Source organism: Ahaetulla prasina, chromosome 18 (assembly GCF_028640845.1).
Source record: "Ahaetulla prasina isolate Xishuangbanna chromosome 18, ASM2864084v1, whole genome shotgun sequence".
NCBI classification, from domain to species: Eukaryota; Metazoa; Chordata; class Lepidosauria; order Squamata; family Colubridae; genus Ahaetulla; species Ahaetulla prasina.
The window spans coordinates 4,284,778-4,304,316 of NC_080556.1; the positions used below are offsets into that span (position 1 = coordinate 4,284,778).

Here is a 19,539-nt window from a genome sequence, read left to right on the forward strand (position 1 = left end):
CACAGAGAAAGATCTTCCCCTGGGGGCCGCCAGCCGACATTGATTGGCGGACGGCACCCTGAGAAGTCCCTCTCTGTGAGAGCGCATGGGTCGGTGGGAGGCATGAGGTAACAGCAGGCGGTCCCGTAAGTACCCAGGCCCTAAGCCATGGAGCACTTTGGCACGGGAATGAACTTTTACCTCACCTTGGTTAGAGCTCCAGGATGAAACGTCCAGCGAGTATCGTTGTTGAACTGGACTCTCACGTCTCCTCGATCTGTGATCCTATGCACGGTTCCTGTCTGGCCAATGAACTTTGGAAGGAGGGTGGGAAGGAAGGAATGAAGGAAGGAAGCGAAGAGAGGAAAGAAGTGTGAGGCCGGGAGAGGATAAAGTGGAAGAGGCAAGGAAAACAAAAGACATCAACACCCCATCCTCCTTGCCACTTAAGAGCAGGCCAACCATTCGTTTGTGAAAGATCCTGCCTTTTTTCAACAAAAGTGTGGACTGTTGTGGCCCGCCGGCAGCCAGCAGAACTGGCAGCAGAGTCGGACAGTGAGGAGGCTGGGGAGAAACATGGGACAGTCCTGGGGGCTGGGATGAGGGCTCTGCATCGGGAGGCAGAGAGGGAGCTCGACAGCAGCGAGGCAGAGGAACAGCTGGAGCCCGTTCCCAGTGTGTGCATGTGCAGAGTTGCCAGTGTTGTGACCCAGGCCCAAGTAGGTAGTAGGAAACTCGGTCCGTGAAAAAAACAAACTTTATTCGAACAGCTGAGAATTACTTCATTCCCAGAGTCGTTCAACTCAAATTAAAACAAATGCCTCCCAACACAAATTCCTCAGTCCTATCGCAAATCTTGGTCCAATTAGGCAAACTGCCAAAGGCCTTTCTTGGCAAACGTTCAGAAGTCACAAAAATAAAGGCAAGATATAGACGAAGCAGAAGATGAAGCTATCAACGTTGTTTTCCGGAAAAGAGCCCAAATGCCATTGTTGGTCTTTTAAGCCTTATGGGAGGGGTTAATCATCTCTTGGCCCTACTCCCAAGTTGTCCTCTTTGCTTGAGCTGCTCTTGCCTTCTGGCAGCTCTTCTCATGCGTGCATTAGGAACAGGCTCCTCCTGTTCCTCTGCCTCACTACTATCAGTCTCTGGAGGCTCTGGAGTCCGCACCTCACTCCCCGATGGCCCTGGCCCCACCTTAGCCTCATCGCTGTCCGACTCAGTTGCCAGCTCCGCAGGCTGTTGGCAGACCACAACAGCCAGAAGACAAAAAACAACTCAGAAAGCAGGGTCGATTTGGGAGTAAAGCCACACCCTGGAGGTAATTGGCCCCTCCCATAGGAAACAAAAGAGGAGCAAACATGGAGTTGGTGTTTGCTGGAAACAATTCATTCATTCATTCTGTGACTCCGAGAGACTCTGTGCCAAGTTTGGCCTTGTACTGCGGTTGGAAACAAGTTACATGGCAGCTTGCCAAACACAATGAGGTGTGTTGATAAATATTTCTCTGAAAGACTGTTTGGACAGGCCTTGTTGACTGTGAATGAAAGGAATTTCACAGTCATGTAAATAAAAGAGGCTTTGCCGGGATCAAGACTCTCCTTCCTGCTTTTGAAGGGAGCCTAGGTCAGAACATGGACATATGCACAACCCTACCTCGGCCATCTTGGGATTCCAGCCTCCGTGGCCCTCCTGCATCTCCCGCAAGATGTCGATGTCTAGGAGGCATTTCACCTTGTCTCCATGTTGGAACGGGTGCCCTTCCGTGCTCTCCTTTTTCTGCAACTCAGCCGGCTTGCCTGGAAAAGGACCAGGGACAGGCAGGGAGAGGGAAGGTTTAAAGAAAAAAAAAAAAAGGCCAAAATGTCAGACCTAACAAGAAGATTTTGAGGCAGGGGTGTCCAACCATGGCAACGTTTAAGACCCGTGGACTTCAACTCCCATATATATATATATAAAACTGTTCTAGTTGCTTTATCTGCAATTATATAAATCAGGGATCTCCAACCTTGGTCCCTTTAAGACTTGTGGACTTCAACTCCCAGAGTTCCCAAGATTGGAGACCCCTAATATAAATATATTGCTACAGGTAAAACTACTGTAACACTCATATCAATCTCAGTTAGGTGTAAATTACAGTCTACAAGTGACAGCCCCCTCTTCACTTGGGAAGGGACTGGATAAGAACCCCCAGGATTCCCAGCAAGGCCCAGTTGGTGATTATGGAAGGTGTAGTCCACCAGAGGGAGCCAGCTGTTTATGAAGAGGAGGCTGAGATTAAGGACAGCTGATGAATCCTTTAATTTATTTATTTTTAAAACGGTCCACATATACCTAATTTAGGAAGATGCTCCTTGTAATAAAACCCTCCAGAGGCTTCCGTGATACACTTTAGGTCGACTTTCCCTTTGTGGCCAACTCGGTAGACGTTTGTGGTACCATCAGCCCAGGTGACACTGGCCACGCTCCGCCCCGTCTCCACATCCCAGCCACGGATGTCAACCACGCGCCCAATTTTGCCATCGCCACCTGTAGACAAGACAATTGGTCAGTGTTCTGAAATATATACACATACACATACACATACATATACATATATATATATATTTGTTTTCTGAGGTTTTCACGGGTGTTTGTATATAGGTCTTTGGTTGTTCGGGTTTTCTCCCGTGTAAGATTGGAAGTGTCTTGGCGACGTTTCGACGAAGTCTCATTCGTCATCTTCAGGCTTCAGCTTCGTGCTTCTGGGAGCAATGTGTGATTGCAGCTGTTTCTTCCTTTTTAACTGCTAGTGGGGGTTTGAACACATTGCTCCCAGAAGCACGAAGCTGAAGCCTGAAGATGACGAATGAGACTTCGTCGAAACGTCGCCAAGACACTTCCAATTTTACGCGGGAGAAAACCCGAATAACCAAAGACCTACATACAAACACCCTCGAAAACCTCAGAAAACAAATATATATATATGCATCTCTGGGCATTTGAAGGTTTATAACTGTTTGTCGAGAACGGGCAAAAGTTAAAAGGCAGCAATTTTTTACTCAACACATCCCTGAAGTTGATCTATTCCCCCCGAAGAAATTCAGGTGAAAGATCCTTACCATCTTGATTTCCCCATTCCCAGTCAGGGCCCCGAACGACTTTTGCATCTTGAAATATTCCCTTTAAAGTAACGCGCGGCAAATTCTGTCGTGGGCTTACGGAGACTCTGGAAGAAAAAGCACAAACCTCATTTTTTTGCATCTGTTGCATGGCTATAGAGAGAAACATTACCTCTGGAGCTAAAATGATTCTGGGACCTTTAATAAGGCTACGTATTCCACCTCCAGCAACCTCAATCAACACTAGAATTGTGGAAAATAGACTGTTTCCCTCTTGCTGGGGATTTTAAAAATGAGATTGGAGCGTAAGATCTAATGTAACTGTGTAAAAATGGTGTGGTCAAAGCCAGAGACAAAACAATTGCTCATAGAGTTACTTTTTTATTGCAGTAATTCATTTGGGGAAAGTTTATATATCGCCTGAAGAATTAGGAAAGAAAGGGAGGGAGGGAGGGAGGGAGGAGAGAGAGAAAGATGGGGAAGGAAGGAAGGAAGGAAGGAAGGAAGGAAGGAAGGAAGGAAGGAGGAAGAAGGAAGGAAAATTTGTATACAGTTTTTACTACCTACCGACATCAATGCAAATTTGGTGGGGAAAAATGAGCACCAGAATTTAAAGACAAAGCAAGCCACACGCAATTTTAATAAATATAATAAAAATAGTATATTATACACGCTCACTAATATAGGTGTGGATAATTGTATGGTAAAATGTTACGGTGTTGCTTTTTGTCTTTTTTCTGTTGCATTCCATTAAAAATAAACCTTTAAAAGAAAAAAGTCTGGAAAATTAAAAAGAAACACGTTTGCTTCAAATCTTTCCAAGTTTGAGGGAAACCTGGTGAGGGGAGGGAGGGGCTGTTAAAGTGAGTTGAAAATAAACTATATAACCTCCTGAGCAAATCAGAGTTGAAACTGAGTAGCAAACTTTGTTCCTTGATACATTAGTTTACTAAAGAAAGAAAGGGGGGGGGGGAATACACAAAGCCCAAATATTTATGGGCATACGAATTTAGGGAGACAAAACAAGATCTGTCAACTTTTGGCTCAATTCTGCATGAAAACTAAAAGCTTTAAAATTCCACTTTCCTCTCTCTCTCTCTGTATTTTTCTCCTGTATCCCAGCATCCAACGCGGCAATTTCTGGGTCAACCTCAATCCCCCCAAAAAACACCGAAGCTCTTAATGAAAAAGAGTGATTAAAAGCCTCTTTTAATCAGCAGCAGCCTTGATGGATTTTGTAGCCGTGCTGGGCTCGGAAAGGGAAGGACCTGGAATCAGATTAAAATCTGATAGGCGTTTAGCCGAAGCTGCCGAACTTGCTCTGGGTCTCGGCCTTTGCCGGTTGAAGGGGAGAAGTGATCAGATCCAGGTGGAAAAATAACCATGTTTGCTTCTCGTTCCGTGTTTCCCTACCTTGGCAACTTTAAGATGTGTGGACTCTAGAAGCATAACCGGCTGGGGAATTCTGGGAGTTGAAGTCCACACACCTTCGAAGTTGCCAAGATTGAAAACGTCGTTCGAGTGTTAATCGGAACTGCAAGGTTATCTGAAGGCTGTGATGGAAAACTAAAGACAGTTAACACAATGGCCCTCTTTGAGTTTTCTCCTTTCTGCAACTTCATAATTTGCTAGTCCTTTTGGAGGGCTATGGAGGCTACTCCATATGGGGAAGTCAGGAAAAAATGGACCGTAAATTCAGATTTGGTTATCTACCAGGAGAAGAGGAAAAAGAGATTTCGAAGGGGAAAACCTCAAGGTGTATCCGTCTCTAACCACCAGGAAGAAATCCGATGGAGCAATTGAGACCTCTTGTAACTTGGGCCGTCATGAGGACTAGCAACTTACCCATGAAAAGTTTGAAATGCTAAGGAATTCCAGGCCAATACAGGTTCCTAAGAAATTACTGCTCACATGCTACATGTCAAGCTCAAAGTGTGGTTATGCTGTTGCAACCATTATCGCTTCTAAACTTGCCAAAGGACTGGGGGGGGGGGGGAGGGAAGGGTGAGATGGAATGCAGGCTTCAGACTTCAAGGAAGAGAGCTGTGAGAGCCAAGGACATATCTGCAGGTGTTGGCCAAGACCAGAGACTTTTTCTCATAACAATACAATGAGACTCAAATGGATAATGTGACCTACAATAATAGGGGGGAGGGAGAATTCTATATTGTAACTATGCGGGTTTGCGCAGGAATTAGGTAGAGCTGGTTTTGACCTCAATAGTACTGAAATTATGTACTCAATAAAGTGTTGGATTGAGACATTGGCAGATCTTGAGTGTGCTTGCTTTAGTTGGGTTCGTTAGTTGGGACGTTGACGCTAAATTTATCACCAACGCTCTTAAAAAGCAGAGGGGAGGGGGAGGCTTGTCTCTCCACAGAAGCCAGTCTGGGAGAGGGTAGGCGATCGAGTGGACTTACGGTTGCGAGTGGGCGGTTTCGTAGCGCTCAAAGGCATGGGATAGGTCATGCTTGTTGCTCATGTAGCAATGCAGGCACAGGTCGTAATCAAAGCAGACTTTGCACTTCCATCGCATTCCACGAATGCCGTGTTTCTTGCAACAATCACAGATGATGTTAGGGTGACGGACCCCTACGGGAAGAGTAAAAACATACAACAGTCAAAGGTAGAAAGATGCTTCAGTGGGAAAGGTTAAAAAGAAAGGGGGGGGGATACTGGCAATTGTTCACTCCAATAATAGGACAAGCCCAAACCATATGAATGATAGGAAACCATATGAATGATAGGACAAGACCAAACCATATGAATGACAGGAAACCATATAAATGATAGGACAAGACCAAACCATATGAATTGTAGGACAAGAAGATTTCTGGCTGCCCTGAGAAACTAACTACATATAGTCCTCAACTTACAACAGTTGATTTTGTGACCACTCAAAGTTACAACAGCACTGAAAAAGTGACTTATGACCATTTTTCACACTTACGACCATTGTGGCACACCCATCGTCACGTGAACAAAATTCAGGAGCTTGGCAACTGACTCATACTTATAATTGTTGCAGTGCCCCGGGGTCATGTGATCCCCTTTTGAGACCTTCTGACCAGCGAAGTCAACGGCGAAGCCAGATTCATTTTACAAACATATTACTAACTTAGTAAAAAATGCAGTGAGTCACTTAACACGTGTGACAAGAAAGGTCATAAAATGGGGCAAAATTCACCTAATAAATGTCTCACTTAACAATACAAATTCTGGGCTCAGTTGTGGTCTACCTGCACAGGTAAATGCAACATTGCCAAGGATGTACTGCCTGAAAAGAATTGGCAAAATCTTTGCCAATCTGGGAGAGGAACTGGATGTAAAAAGAGAATTGGAAAACAGTTTCTGGCCCTGGATGGGTTCAGAAACTATAATAATAATGAAAAGATTAGCATGCGGTGTGAACTCCAACAAACCATGATAAAAAACAATCCCCGGTTTACAAATAACCTCAAGCCCTACACTTCCACCTCAATTTTTGGAGCTGCCAAACCAAATCTTTCATTTTCTCCCGTCAAACCAATCAGCGGATTACAACTTTGGGGATTGTAAACCAGGTTTGTGGATGGGGACATTTCAGTTGTTCTAGAAGGGAGCTTTGGCCCTCTTTGATATTTACAGACAACATGAAAACTGGTTGTTTTAAGAGCCCTCCGCATTATCTAGGAGGGAAGCAAAGCGATAGCAAGAACACTGCAAGTCTCCTGGGTTTGATGGTTGACTGGAGTCTGTTTGGATCGTTTGGACTACAACCCCCAGAAGCCCCCGAGAGCAAGAATTGCTGGGACTTGCAGTCTGTCCACAGGGGAAATCTGTGCACCCTTGATTTATGTCACTAATCCTGGAAAAAGGGAGGGAGCCAAACCTTAAGTTTTTTTATTTATTATTTTACATTTATATCCCACCCTTCTCCGAAGACTCAGGGCGGCTTACATTGTGTAAGGCAATAGTCTCATCCTATTTGTGTATTTATATACAAAGTCAACAAGTTCTTCCCGCAGGGAGTTCACAGTTTCAGTTGGAAGGGTTTACAAAAAGAGTCGAGAAACCTCCCAATGTAACTCATAATTCAGGCTTGAAGAAGAAAGGCAGAGAGGGGGGGAGGGAAAGTACCTATTTGTGCATTATCATAGAGCAGAAGATCGTACGCTCCCTGGAAGCCGGTCCGGTAATTGGTGCGAGTCCCATGATCCCACTGGACCACCACGGTTTTATCGGGGGTCGCCGGGCTGCCCTGCCGGCCGATCTCCACCACCGTGCCCACGTTGCCCTCGCCGCTGTCCTGGTTTCCCCACCTCCAGTCAGCCCCGCGGACCACCCGCATGCCAATCTGCATGCTCGCGTAGGGGTCCAAGTCCATCGCTGGGCCGGGGAGCCTCAGCTTGGCCACTGGCAGGCAGATGCACTCTGTAGAGAAGAAAACATGGACGATACCTAGAGAAGTTGGGGGTGGGGAAAAAAATTTGTTATTGTCTCTTTCTTTTCTGCAGAGATGCAAAGCAGCCTTTATTTTAGCCTCACAGCAACCCTGCAGGGTACACCAGGCTGAGAGGGTGATTAAGCCTCAGCCTGAAGTTGAATCCAGATCTTGCCAGCCCAATTATAACCGCAATAGCGGTCGCACTTAGATTTATATACCGCTTCACAGTGCTTTATAGCCCCTCTCTAAGCGGTTTACAGAGTCAGCCTCTTGCCCCCAACAATCTGGGTCCTCATTTGACCCACCTCAGAAAGACGGGAGGCTGAGTCAACCTGGAGTCTGGTGAAATCTGAACTGCCAAATTTCAGCAGCCGGCAGTCAGCAGAAGTAGCCTGCAGTACTGCACTTCAACCACTGTGCCACCGTGGCTCACTCTGGTTCTCAGAACGACATTTCCCTTAAACCAAGCATTGTTCAATAAGATTAAAAGTAAAGATTGGTAATAAATAAAACTGGAAGGGGCTACTAAGGTCATCTAGTTCTACCCGCTCTGCTCAGAGCAATGAGCTAAATTAAGGTGTCCCCAATGAACAACATATGGGCCAACTCTACTCTACTCCAACCCATCCAGCATCAAGGCCTGGGTTGATGGTGGCTTATATTCTGGTTTGGGTAGAACATTTGCAAACCAAGAATGAATTCTAGTTTCACACCAGCTATAACCCTTGGGCTTTGCCAGAAAAAGATTCCCATTCTAACATGAAGTCTCACAGCCATGCATGTCCACAAAAGGGGGGTAAAAATTTATACAGAAATTATTTTAGCGTCATCTTCCCTAATTTTTTCCCCATTTTTTTTTTTAATCTTGCCTAAAATTAGACCAGGTCCTAAAATTATCTCAACCCGGAGGGCACGTTGCCTCTTCCGCATTTACACCAAGTCTAAAAATAACTCGGCATAAGTAGCGGGCTTGCCACACCCGCTCCGTCACATTTCAGAAGTCAGAGATAGGTTGGGCTGAATGCCTTCAGCAGGTTTTCTTCTGAAATGCAAGAGCCGGAGTCGTAAATTAAAAACAACGGGGTGGCTGCCTTATAACTCCTTCGCTTCAAGGATCTGCTTTTGATAAAAATAGACTTGAGAAGGTCACACACCGTTTGATTTCAAAAGGAAAAAAAAAAAAATCAAAAACCAAAAACCACCAACTCAAGAATGTCTTACAATTTTCCTTAAAGCAGGATCCAACTTTTTGGCTTTGGACTTTGGTCTGAAATTGAGAGGCGAAGATGTTTTTCTACCGTAGCATGTAACGGGGACGCGCTAAAAGAAAAAAGAAAAAAAAAGAGTATTTGGAAAACAAAATAGCTGGGATTTATTAGGTGAAATAAGACCTAATTAGCCAAGCAGCATTGATTTTCTGCAGGTCGTCGGGCTTCTCTGCCTGGTGTGTTAAGGTGAACACCCAATCAGTTCATCGGTTATATGTTGTTGCCATTGTATGTCAACAATACCCCGACATAGAAGTAAAACTGTGGAAAGGGGCAGCGAGAAGATACCAAATGAGTTGTCCAAAAAAAAAAAAAAAGGGAGTGAACCAGTAGTGGGTTTCAATTTCAGCCGCTACCGGTTCGCTCGTGGGCATGTGGGCGCTCACGTGTAGGTGTGATGCTTCTGTGCATGCGCAAAAAGCTTCTGCATATGAGCAGAGACATCCGGGCAGGTGGGCGGAGCCTCCCGCCGCTACCAGTTTGCCCGATCCGGTGCGAACCGGTAGCAACCCACTGCTGGAGTGAACGTTTCAGATCGCAGGCAGTCCTTCGACTTACGACCACAATTGAGCCCAACATTTCTGTTGAGCGAGACATGTGCTAAAGGAGTGTTGTCCCATTTTCCTGCCACAGTGAATCCCTGCAGTTGTTAAGTTAGTTACACGGTTGTTAAGTGAATCGGGCTCCCCCGCCCCGTGGACTTTGCTTGTCAGAAAGGGGGATCACATGACCCTGGGACTATAAGGATGCTGAAATGGGTCATAAATGTGAAAAACAGACATAAGTTACTTTTTTTCGTTACTACTACAACTTCCAACTAAATGAATGGTCGCAAGTTGAGGACCACCTGAACCATGTAGACATAAATATTAGAACAGTGCGGACATGTTAGGATTTCTAGAGAGGCAAAAGAAATCGCAGCTCAGCCACTTCTCGGGCTGTCTTGAAGGCTGGCCCTTCCTTTTCACACTTGTTCCTTGCCTGTGCTTGCAATTGCAATTAAACATAATGATCTCCAACTGGCTTTAATCAAAATTTGAGACAAACTGAGAAAGTCTCCCCGGAGTTGTTTTAGGCAAACTGTGGGAAACATAAACTTCCTTTCTTCCCAGAAAGGGAAGGAGGGAGAATGGACAATTAATTCTTAGAAAGCCACATTTTAAACGGAAAAGGACTCTGTGTGTGTCATATTCATACTGCTATATTCATATACTGGTGATAAAAAACAGATCTGCTTTCCAGATTACCGTTCGTTTCAAAATATCAAGAGGGAAGCTTTTTTTAAAAACGGAGAAAACCATTAAAAACCCAACCCTTAAAGAGGGATTAAAACTGGCAGGAGTTAAAACATTTCAAACGAGAGCGAGAGCTTAATCTAGTTCTCCTTTATCGTACAAAGCAAGAAAGAAAACAGCTGTGATGGAGCAAATTTTTGAAGAGGGAGAGGCAGAGAGTGAGGGAAATATATGATTGGTTTACGGTGCAGGAAAGAAACCCAAAACCTCCAAATTTTCAGATGTGTAATTAAAAACAGCCCAGAACCGAAACAAAGCAAGCTGCTTAAGGTTCCCACACATTATTTATCGGTTCCGGAAGTGAAATGTAGGTATAAGAAGAGGAGGACCAAAAGGAGAACCAATTCAGCATACAAATTGGTCGGCATTTCCAGGAAGAAAATCCACCGGGTTTTTCCCCTTTTACTATTCTGCATAGCTTCAGGGTACAGTACTTTTTCTCAAAAACACGAAGTGCTCTGTGTGTGTGTGTGTGTGTGTGACTTCCTGCTAGCCCATGATCACACCGTGCTAGTTTTTTTTTTTAATTTGCATTTATATCCCGCCCTTCTCCGAAGACTCAGGGCAGCTTACACTGTGTCAAGCAATAGTCTTCATCCATTTGTATATTATATACAAAGTCAACTTATTGCCCCCAACAATCTGGGTCCTCATTTTACCTACCTTATAAAGGATGGAAGGCTGAGTCAACCTTGGGCCTGGTGGGACTTGAACCTGCAGTAATTGCAAGCAGCTGCTGTTAATAACAGGCTGTCTTAGCAGTCTGAGCCACAGAGGCCCTTTTTCAAACAGCTAATCCAGCAAACGGTATTTCATTTGAGAATATCATTTCCCAGATTTCTACATAGCGATAGAAGAAATAGTAGCTAAAGCTTTTAAGGATTGGAGAACCCTTAAGGGAAGATGTGGAGAGAGGATGGTGGGTCCAGACCTTAAGGACTAGAAACTTGCTTTTTTCCCCCCCTTTCCTGGTTTTGTAAATACTCTTCAGGATCTATTGTAGAATCTCTAGCTTAGCAAAGATCTTTTAACTAGGAAGCATTTTCTTCAAACTACTGAATATTCTCCAAAAGTATTCTAAACCAATCCCTATTCAAATCAAGCTCAATTCAGATATATAATGTAAAAAAAGAAAGAAAAAGAAATAAAAAAACAAGAGAATTACAGATAATCCTTGATTTATAACAGTTCGTTTAGTGACCATTAGAAGTTACAACGGCACAGAAAAAAAAATGACTTGCAACCGTTTTTCGCACTTATGACCGCTGCAGCATCCCTATGGTCAGGTGATCAAAATTCAGATGGTTTGTCAAGTGACTCATACTTATGACAGTTGCAATGTCGGGGGGGGTCGCGTGATCCCCTTTTGTGACCTTCTGACGAACAAAGTTAAGGGAAAAGGCAGAGTCACTTAACAACCGTGTTACTCATTTAATATGTGCCCTGGTTCACTTAACCGCCGTGGCAATAAACGTTGTAAAATGGGGCAAAGCTCACTTAACGTCTCACTTAGCAACAGAAATGTTGGACTCAATTGTGGTCAAAAGACGAGGACTACCTGTACTATACACAGAATCATGAACATGGATAACATACTGTTTTCCATAAATACTGGAAAATGCCTTCCGTCGTTCTTTACATTTTCAACATGCTAAAAGTTAACCCAGAGGCTTCTAAGCATATCCGCACAACAATAAGGACTAGAAACATGATTCTCTAGAAAGTTGACCAAAAAACCCCATGTGGTTTTCTTTCTGGAAAATGCCTTCAGTCGTTCTTTACATTTTCAGCATGCTAAAAGTTAACCCAGAGGCTTCTATGCATATCCTCACAACAATAAGGACTAGAAGCATGATTCTCTCGAAAGTTGAGGGGGGGGAAAAAAAACCCTATGTGGTTTTCTTCCTGCAACCCACAGGTTTTAACACAATTAAGACATCATTGCCCAGAAACAAACTTATCAGAACTTACCTTTTATGACAGAGCTTGCAATCTTTTGCTGTTTTAAGGCTTCCCCAGATGACAGCCTGTTGCAGATTTCGGTTAAACCTTCAGTTTACATCCCCCTAAAAAATGGGAGGAGAGAGGTTCAAGAGAGAGACACTCTTGGGCTTAAAGAAACAGCAATCTTTTGGAAAGGGGCTACATTCCAAAACACACACACACACACACACACACACACATGTATACCCCGTTTTCCCCAAAATCAGACATCCCTTGATAATAAGCCCAATCGGGCTTTTGAGCGCGTGGCAATAAGGCCAAGCGCTTATTTCAGGCTTCAAAAAAAGAAAAAGAAAAAAAAAGACAGGGTCTTATTTTCGGGGAAACACGGTCGATATATTTGCAGTTTCAAAGTTGGAGATTATAAAATCAAATCGAAACCCGATGCCGTTTGGAAACGTACTGGGCTGATACCCAGTAAAGGAGAAGGGGGAATGAAAATCCAGAGGTGCCCAAGGTCATTATTTTTTCAACCACTGCACAATTGTGGGATAAAGGAGGGTTTTGACGGCCTTCCAATGAATTTGCAAAGGTTTTATAAGGCAGAGAGAATCCCCTTATTATTATTATTATTATTATTATTTACACAAAAATGACAGTATACACAGCAAACAAGATAATTATGCTGGATTTCGTATCACAGATCACTAGTTGAACACTTCCCAAGCGTTTAGGACTGCGTGATGTAGCGGCGAATTATGCGAGCCGATTCCAATAAGGTTGTTGTTGTTGTTATTATTATTATTATTATTATTCCTTCCTAGGAACAAATGCAGTTCAAGATCACGAGGCCTTCCCTTCTCTTTCACCCGCTTTGCTCCCAAAGTAGGTGGGAAAACAGGGCCAGCTTTCTTCGCAGACTCATATACTTGTCGAACCGGCCTATTTGGGTGGAACAATTTTGCCAGAAGAGGAAGGTTAATATGAGGAAGACCTTGTATATCAAGGTCAGACAGCAAAGGGGTGTCGGTCCTCCCCCCCCAACCCTCAAATGACCAGCTGCAGATCATGGAGGGTGGGGGAGATGCTTCCCCTCGAAAGAGGCAGAACCGAAACAGCTGACATTTCAAAACCAGATTTTCAGCTCCACGGACTCATCCAGAGATGCGCCCTCCGAAGAGATAACAGATAGCCCTCAACTTACGACCACGACGGAGCCCAAATTTTCTGTTGGCTAAGCGAGAGTTAAGCGAGTTTCGACCTATTTGACCTTGATGAACGTATCTTTTCTTTTATGTACACTGAGAGCATATGCACCAAAGACAAATTCCTTGTGTGTCCAATCACTCTTGGCCAATAAAATTCTATTCTATTCTATTCTATTTTTATCATCCTTCTCACTGCGGCGGTTAACTAAATCACTGACCACGGTCGTCGTTAAGCGAATCTGGTCTCCCCTATCGACGATGCTTGTTAGGTCGCAAAAGGGGATGGTGTGACCCTCCCGGGGACACTGCGACCATCATAAATATTAGTCAGTTGCTGAGCATTCAAAAAAATAATTTTAATGCCATTTTTAACTTTGTTTGGTCACTAAACGAAGCACTGTTTTTTCTATTTTTTCAAACCAACACGCTTCTTTTTTAAAAAAATCAGTCAGTCAATCAAGCAGGGAAGTCCACCCCTCCTCCTTTAGCTCCGCCCTTTTCCTTTTGTCCCCACCCCCTCTTCATCTGGCCCACCCCCTCAACCCCACCTACATCATCCAAGCTATGGCCATTCCTTCAAAGTAAGCATTTTCTGCACCGTTTAGCAATTCTGTCTTTTTTTGAACCGGCTTTTCTTCTTCTTCTGGACTGGAAAAACTGACCCGTGGATTTGATATAACACTGACAACATAAGCCTGATATGAAGTGTTTTGCCGCATGTTTCGGTGCTCCGGTGCGTCAGGAGTATGCAGGGAACCAACCTTGGTTGGGAAATGTGAGCAGGGGTTGGGCATGACTTAAGTTTTTGGACAGGAGACCACAAGGAAATCCAGAGATTGGAGGCTAGGCCACGGCGTTAAAAGCCCAAGGTTTGTTTTTTTAAAAAAAATACTTTGCTGTCCCCTATCAAGAGGACGAAGCATTCCTTCGGGTAGATAAGTCATCTTTAGCTCCAACAATTTGTTTCGAGCAAAAGAGATTGGCGAGAAAAAAAACCCTAGCTCACACATCAGCTACCGAGGCTGCAATTTAAGCTGACAACGTTGCAAGCAATCAAATCAAATCTCTTGTGGTTTTACTTTTAGGTGGAATAACAACAACAACAACTCGGCTCGGCTCTGTCATATATTTTTAATCTCTCTCTCTCTCTCTCTCTACCAGTGGAGTCCGTGAGAGGCAATTTAGAAAGCTTGTCAAAATTTAGGAAGAAACCTGGAAAGCACCAGCTCTAGCCTGCCCACGTGTTGAGGCCGAGCCCTTGAAGATACGACAATATCTGTAACTTTTCCCTAGATCGATACAACATCAAGCCAACATTGATACGATAAAATATTGGAGAGCAAATGAACTTTTACACCAGAAAAAAAGAACAAGCATTTTGGTCCAAAATCTGTTTCTTGCAGCCTAAAAACAAGGATGGAGAGATAGATAGATAGATAGATAGATAGATAGATAGATAGATAGATAGATAGATAGATAGATAGATAGATACACACACACACACACACACACGGTGTGTGTGTATATATATATATGCGTGTGTACATACACACACACACTCAACAGAAAATCTAAAATTACCAGCAATAACAATTATTAATTCAGTTTGTATTTATGTGACTGTAAAGAGTGGCAATAAAGATGATAAACTGTAACCTTGTTGCTGGTACCCTTAAGATTTATGTTGACTGTTTCCTAATATGATTTGATTGCTTATTTGTTCCCTATGACTGTCATTAAGTGTTGTACCTTATGATTCTTGATGAATGTCTCTTCTCTTTTTATGTCTATCGAGAGTGTATGCACCGAGACAAATTCCTTGTGTGTCCAATCACACTTGGCCAATAAAGAATTCTATTCTATTCTATTCTATTCTATTCTATTCTATTCTATTCTATTCTATTCTATTCTATTCTATAATAATATTAGAAATGAGCAAAAATGCAGGGCACCGCACCAAACAAATATTATGGGGGACCCAAAGCGGCACTTAAAATGTGGGGCAGATAAGGTGGTATCTCAGTCATGGGGCATACCCACTGAGATTTTTATTTCTTACCAAGCCCTTTGGGGTTGGGGAGAGGTTAACTGGGAGAAAACCGCATGGAGTTTATGATCCATTTTTCCGCTGAGGATCACAAGAAGCAAATTCCTTTGTGTCTTGGTTCTGGACAACAGATCGCACAATCCTCCGTAAGTTTGGGCCTACAGATCTTACGCAATTCAGACTGACAAGAGTTGGAAGGGACCTTGGAGGTCTTCTAGTCCAGCCCCCTGCTCAATCAGGAGAATCTATACCAGGGGTCTGCAACCTTAAACACTCAAAGAGGCATTTGGACCCGTTTCCCACCGAAAAGAAAACATCGGGAGCCACAAAACCCTTCCAGTGCCTGATTATTTCTTGAGCGGCCACAAAACTAGCCTATGTAGTTGAATTAAATGTTCTGTTTTCTTCTGAAAGTTTTCTTTTCTTGGATTTATCCATGGTTTGCCTACCGGGGGCTGAAAAGCTCAATATATCACGTGCCGGCAGGCGTTGCACATTGATGCATATTTTGAGTGACAGGGAGCCGCAGCAGAGGGGTGAAAGAGCCACATGCGGCTCCAGAGCCGCAGGTTGCTGACCCCTGGGGTCTAGACCATTTCAGGCAAAGGGTTGTCCAGTCTCTTCTTAAAAGCCTCCAGTGACGGAGCATTCTGGAGGCAAGCAGTTCCGCTGGCTAATTGTTCTCTCCCCGTCAGGAATTTTCTCCTTAGTTCTAAGTTGCTTCTCTCCTTGGTTAGCTTCCATCTGTTGCTTCTTGTCGTGCCTTCTGGTGCTTTGGAGAACAGGTGGAGCCCCTCTTCTTTGGGGCAGCCCCTCAAATACTGGAACACTGCACTCATATCATACATTCGGAAAAAGTCTTAGGAGTTGAAAGCAGGCCAAGGCATTAGGAGCATGAAGCAGCAGGGGAAATTCACTATTAGTTGCAAAAAACAAAACAAAACAAAAAAACACACCATTGTCCATCATCCTGTATGAATCAAGAGAGGGGGGATTGTGAGGGGTCCCCCTTGTCTCCAGAAGTGGTTTGCCAGTTTTTTTCCCCAAATGGCTCAGCCTTGTGGGATTCTCCGGTGTGACCCCATTTACTTTTCCCTGAGGTTGGCTGAGGTCAATTTTGTGCTGCCATCTGTGATAGGCTAACACCACCCTGTCGATACGCCATGAGGGAATTATCCAGATCTTGTATATGGCATTAATTATTGATTTGATTTTTATTTTATTTTTATCCTGCCTCAATCTCGGCGAGTTACATCACGGTTTAAAAAAAAAAACCTCCATAGAATTAAGACAACGTACGGCCCAAATTGCAGACAGAACCAAAGTTGGAGGGGTGGGGGAGAAATGACAAGAAAAAGGGCAGGAGATGGGATGGACAGTCTTGGTTACTGAATTTAGTTTTAATTAATTTAACGTGCTGTGTTGTTTTAATCAGCCCGGTGCAGCTCAGATTCCGCTCTGGCTGTGTTAAACAGCCTGTAATCCCTGCAAAAGAAATCGATTTGGCCGGTGGAACTCCCTGCTACAAGACTGATGTGATGTTTCCTAAAGCGATGAAGCCAAACTGCCTCTTTGCAAGACTTTTCGGGTTGCCACCAAAAAAAACCCGCGTCGGTGTGTTCATCTCCTCACAAGAAGTTGAACTGTACTCGGAGACCTTACCCTTATCGTTGGTATGTATTTATTGGGTTTTATACACCAGAATCATAAGACATTACAGTACTGAAGAGTTAAAGCTGGAAAAAGGGAGGCAGGCAGGTTTATGGGGTTTTAAAAAATGGGTTTTTTTAAAAAAAGAAGGAGCAAAGCCGAGGAATTTTGCAAGAGAATCGATGGAGCAATATATGTTCCCTAAAGACTCTGATAAACTCTGAACTGATGGGACATTCTTAAGAAATCTATATTCTTCAGCTTACATTTCCAAAACTTACATTTGAAGGTTTTCCACTAATCCTACCCCCCCACCCATCCATAGAAAAAGGGTGGAAAAACAAAGATTGGCTCTGCACCCCCCTTCCAAAAAAAAAAAAAAAGCAACTATGATTCATGCAGGATCAACAGGTTTCCAGGCTATTTTTTTTTAAGCGATATCTCTGATGCCATCTGCAAAGACAAGGTGGGAGGGGGGTGGAATTCCAGCAGGATCTCAGCAAAAGCATCTCCGACAATGACCCCGAGAGGGACTAGTTTTCAAACCCTGAAACTCTGTAGAAAACAGAGGGAGAAAGGTGTGTGTGTGTGTGTGTGTGTGAGAGAGAGAGAGAGAGAGATCTGCAGCTTGCCAGGCCTTGGAAAAAGAGATGGGGGGGGGGGCAACCTTGCCCCCCTCTTTCTGTCTCCATTGGACCGAACCAGCCAGCCAGATGGTGACCAGGAACCAGGTGAAGGGAGAAAAGGCCAGGAAAGGAGCGGTCGGTTGGGCTCGGAAGCAACTTCAACCCCGAGGAGATTGGGGGGAGATTGGGGGGAACGTGGGGGGTAGGGGGGTTTAATTTGTCCATCCAAGATAGCGCGGGACCCCCTCCTCTTTTTCCCCCCCTTCTAAGCCATGCCAATCCGCAGCTCGGCGGGTAAATAACATTGGAATCATCATCATCATCATCAACATGACCATCATCCCATCATCATCATCACCATAAGCAAACACGCTAAAGCAGAAGGGAACGCGGAGAGACCATCCGTCCGGCCACGGTGGGGGGGGGGAGGGGGCTTTCTCGGCCTCCCTTTCCCCAACCCCGGGAGGGAAGGGGGTTGCCAACTTTCCTAAGCCGCCCCTGCAGACCCCAAGGGGGGGGTGGGGGTGAGAGGGAAGGGATACCCCGAGCAAACCCCGCTGGGGATCAGCTGACCGCCTTTGCCTCCAAGCAAGCCCCCCACCCCCACCCCCCACCCCCGTCTGCGCTGCAATGGAAAAACTTACAGCAAAGTTTGCGGCCAAAGCCAAGCTTCTAGTCCTCTTCCACCGCCCCTGGTTTGCGCTCAACGCTTCCTTCCTTTCGTCCAGCTGTTTTCCCTCGGCGGGCCTTCGGGTTTCCTCTTCCTCCTTTCCTCCCAGGGAGCAAAACAAGCCGTCCTGAACGAGCTCCCCCTCCCCTCCTCCTCCTCCCACCCTCCTTTCGGTGTATGGCGTGCGTGCTACTTCGCCCCTTTTCCAATTACCAGCCTTGCAAAAAAAAAAAAAAAAAAAAAGCGACGCCTTCTGGGAAGGGTAGTTCCGACCAGCTGTTTGCCCGGCGAGCTTCCAGGAGGCCCAGAGCGAGGACTCCACTTCCCAGCATGCTCCGCGGCCAGGTTTCCTTTTCTCTCTCTCTCTCTCTCTCTCCCCCCCCCCCTCCCTCGGCCCGGGGAGGTTTCCCACGCCAGTGACTCTGCTTTTGTCTCCGATGCTGGGAGATTTGGTGATGGGGGGGGGCGGGGAAAGTCAAAGCAAGGGCGCCCTCTGCCGGGAGTCTTTGTTTTAGCAGGAGCTGCGACTTCATTTATTTTTATTTTTTTATTCATTTATTTTGTCACGCAGTATATTTATTTATTTATTTATTTTATTTATTTATTCACATTTTTATAGGGGAAGGGCCTTCTCTGTGGGGGCTCCCACCCTCTGGAACGAATTACCCCCAGGACTTCGTCAACTTCCGTACCTCCGAACTTTCCGTCGCGAGCTTAAAACACACTTATTCATCTGCGCAGGACTGGATTAGATTTTAAATTTATTGGTTTTAAATGGGTTTTATTTTTTATATATTTATATTGTTTTAAACATTTAAATAAATAAATAAATAAATACCGCCCTATCTCCCGAAAGGACTCAGGGCGGTTTACAGCCAGATAAAAAAACATACATATAAATACAGAATAAAACATCAATTAGAAAACTTATTAAATAAGGCCGAATATTTAAAATAGCAATAAAAGTAATAAAAACCCCAATTAAAACCAAATTCAAAATTTAAAATTCTAGTCCAGTCCTGCGCAGATAAAGAGATGTGTCTTAAGCTCCCGGCGAAAGGTTCGAAGGTCGGGAAGTTGGCGGAGTCCTGGGGGAAGTTTGTTCCAGAGAGTGGGAGCCCGCACAGAAAAGGCCCTCCCCCTGGATGTCGCCAGTCGGCACTGCCTGGCCGACGGCACCCTGAAGAGTCCTTCCCTGTGAGAGCGCACGGGTCAGTGGGAGGCAATCGGTGGCAGCAGACGGTCCCGTAAGTAACCCAGCTCTATGCCATGGAGCGCTTTGAACATAGTTACCAAAACCTTGAAGCGCACCCGGAAGGCCACAG

At 44.7% G+C, this 19,539-nt stretch overlaps 1 protein-coding gene across 2 annotated transcripts in view; it reads right to left on the reverse strand.

The window, feature by feature from the left end:
• MIB2 (MIB E3 ubiquitin protein ligase 2) overlaps positions 1–18,380 on the reverse strand; it is a 31,748-nt gene extending 13,368 nt beyond the window's left edge. Inside the window, exons 1-9 of one of the 2 annotated variants that reach the window (XM_058161304.1) lie at positions 18,189–18,380; positions 12,041–12,135; positions 8,728–8,826; positions 7,200–7,520; positions 5,501–5,672; positions 3,081–3,187; positions 2,314–2,508; positions 1,636–1,778; positions 186–293 (exon numbers count right to left, since the gene is read on the reverse strand). In XM_058161304.1, the coding sequence (XP_058017287.1) occupies positions 186–293; positions 1,636–1,778; positions 2,314–2,508; positions 3,081–3,187; positions 5,501–5,672; positions 7,200–7,446 (972 nt within the window). In that variant the 5' untranslated portion in view covers positions 7,447–7,520; positions 8,728–8,826; positions 12,041–12,135; positions 18,189–18,380. The remainder of the gene's footprint in view (positions 1–185; positions 294–1,635; positions 1,779–2,313; positions 2,509–3,080; positions 3,188–5,500; positions 5,673–7,199; positions 7,521–8,727; positions 8,827–12,040; positions 12,136–18,188) is intronic. The other variant, XM_058161306.1, reaches the window with a different exon arrangement.
• Between the last annotated feature and the right edge of the window lie 1,159 nt (positions 18,381–19,539).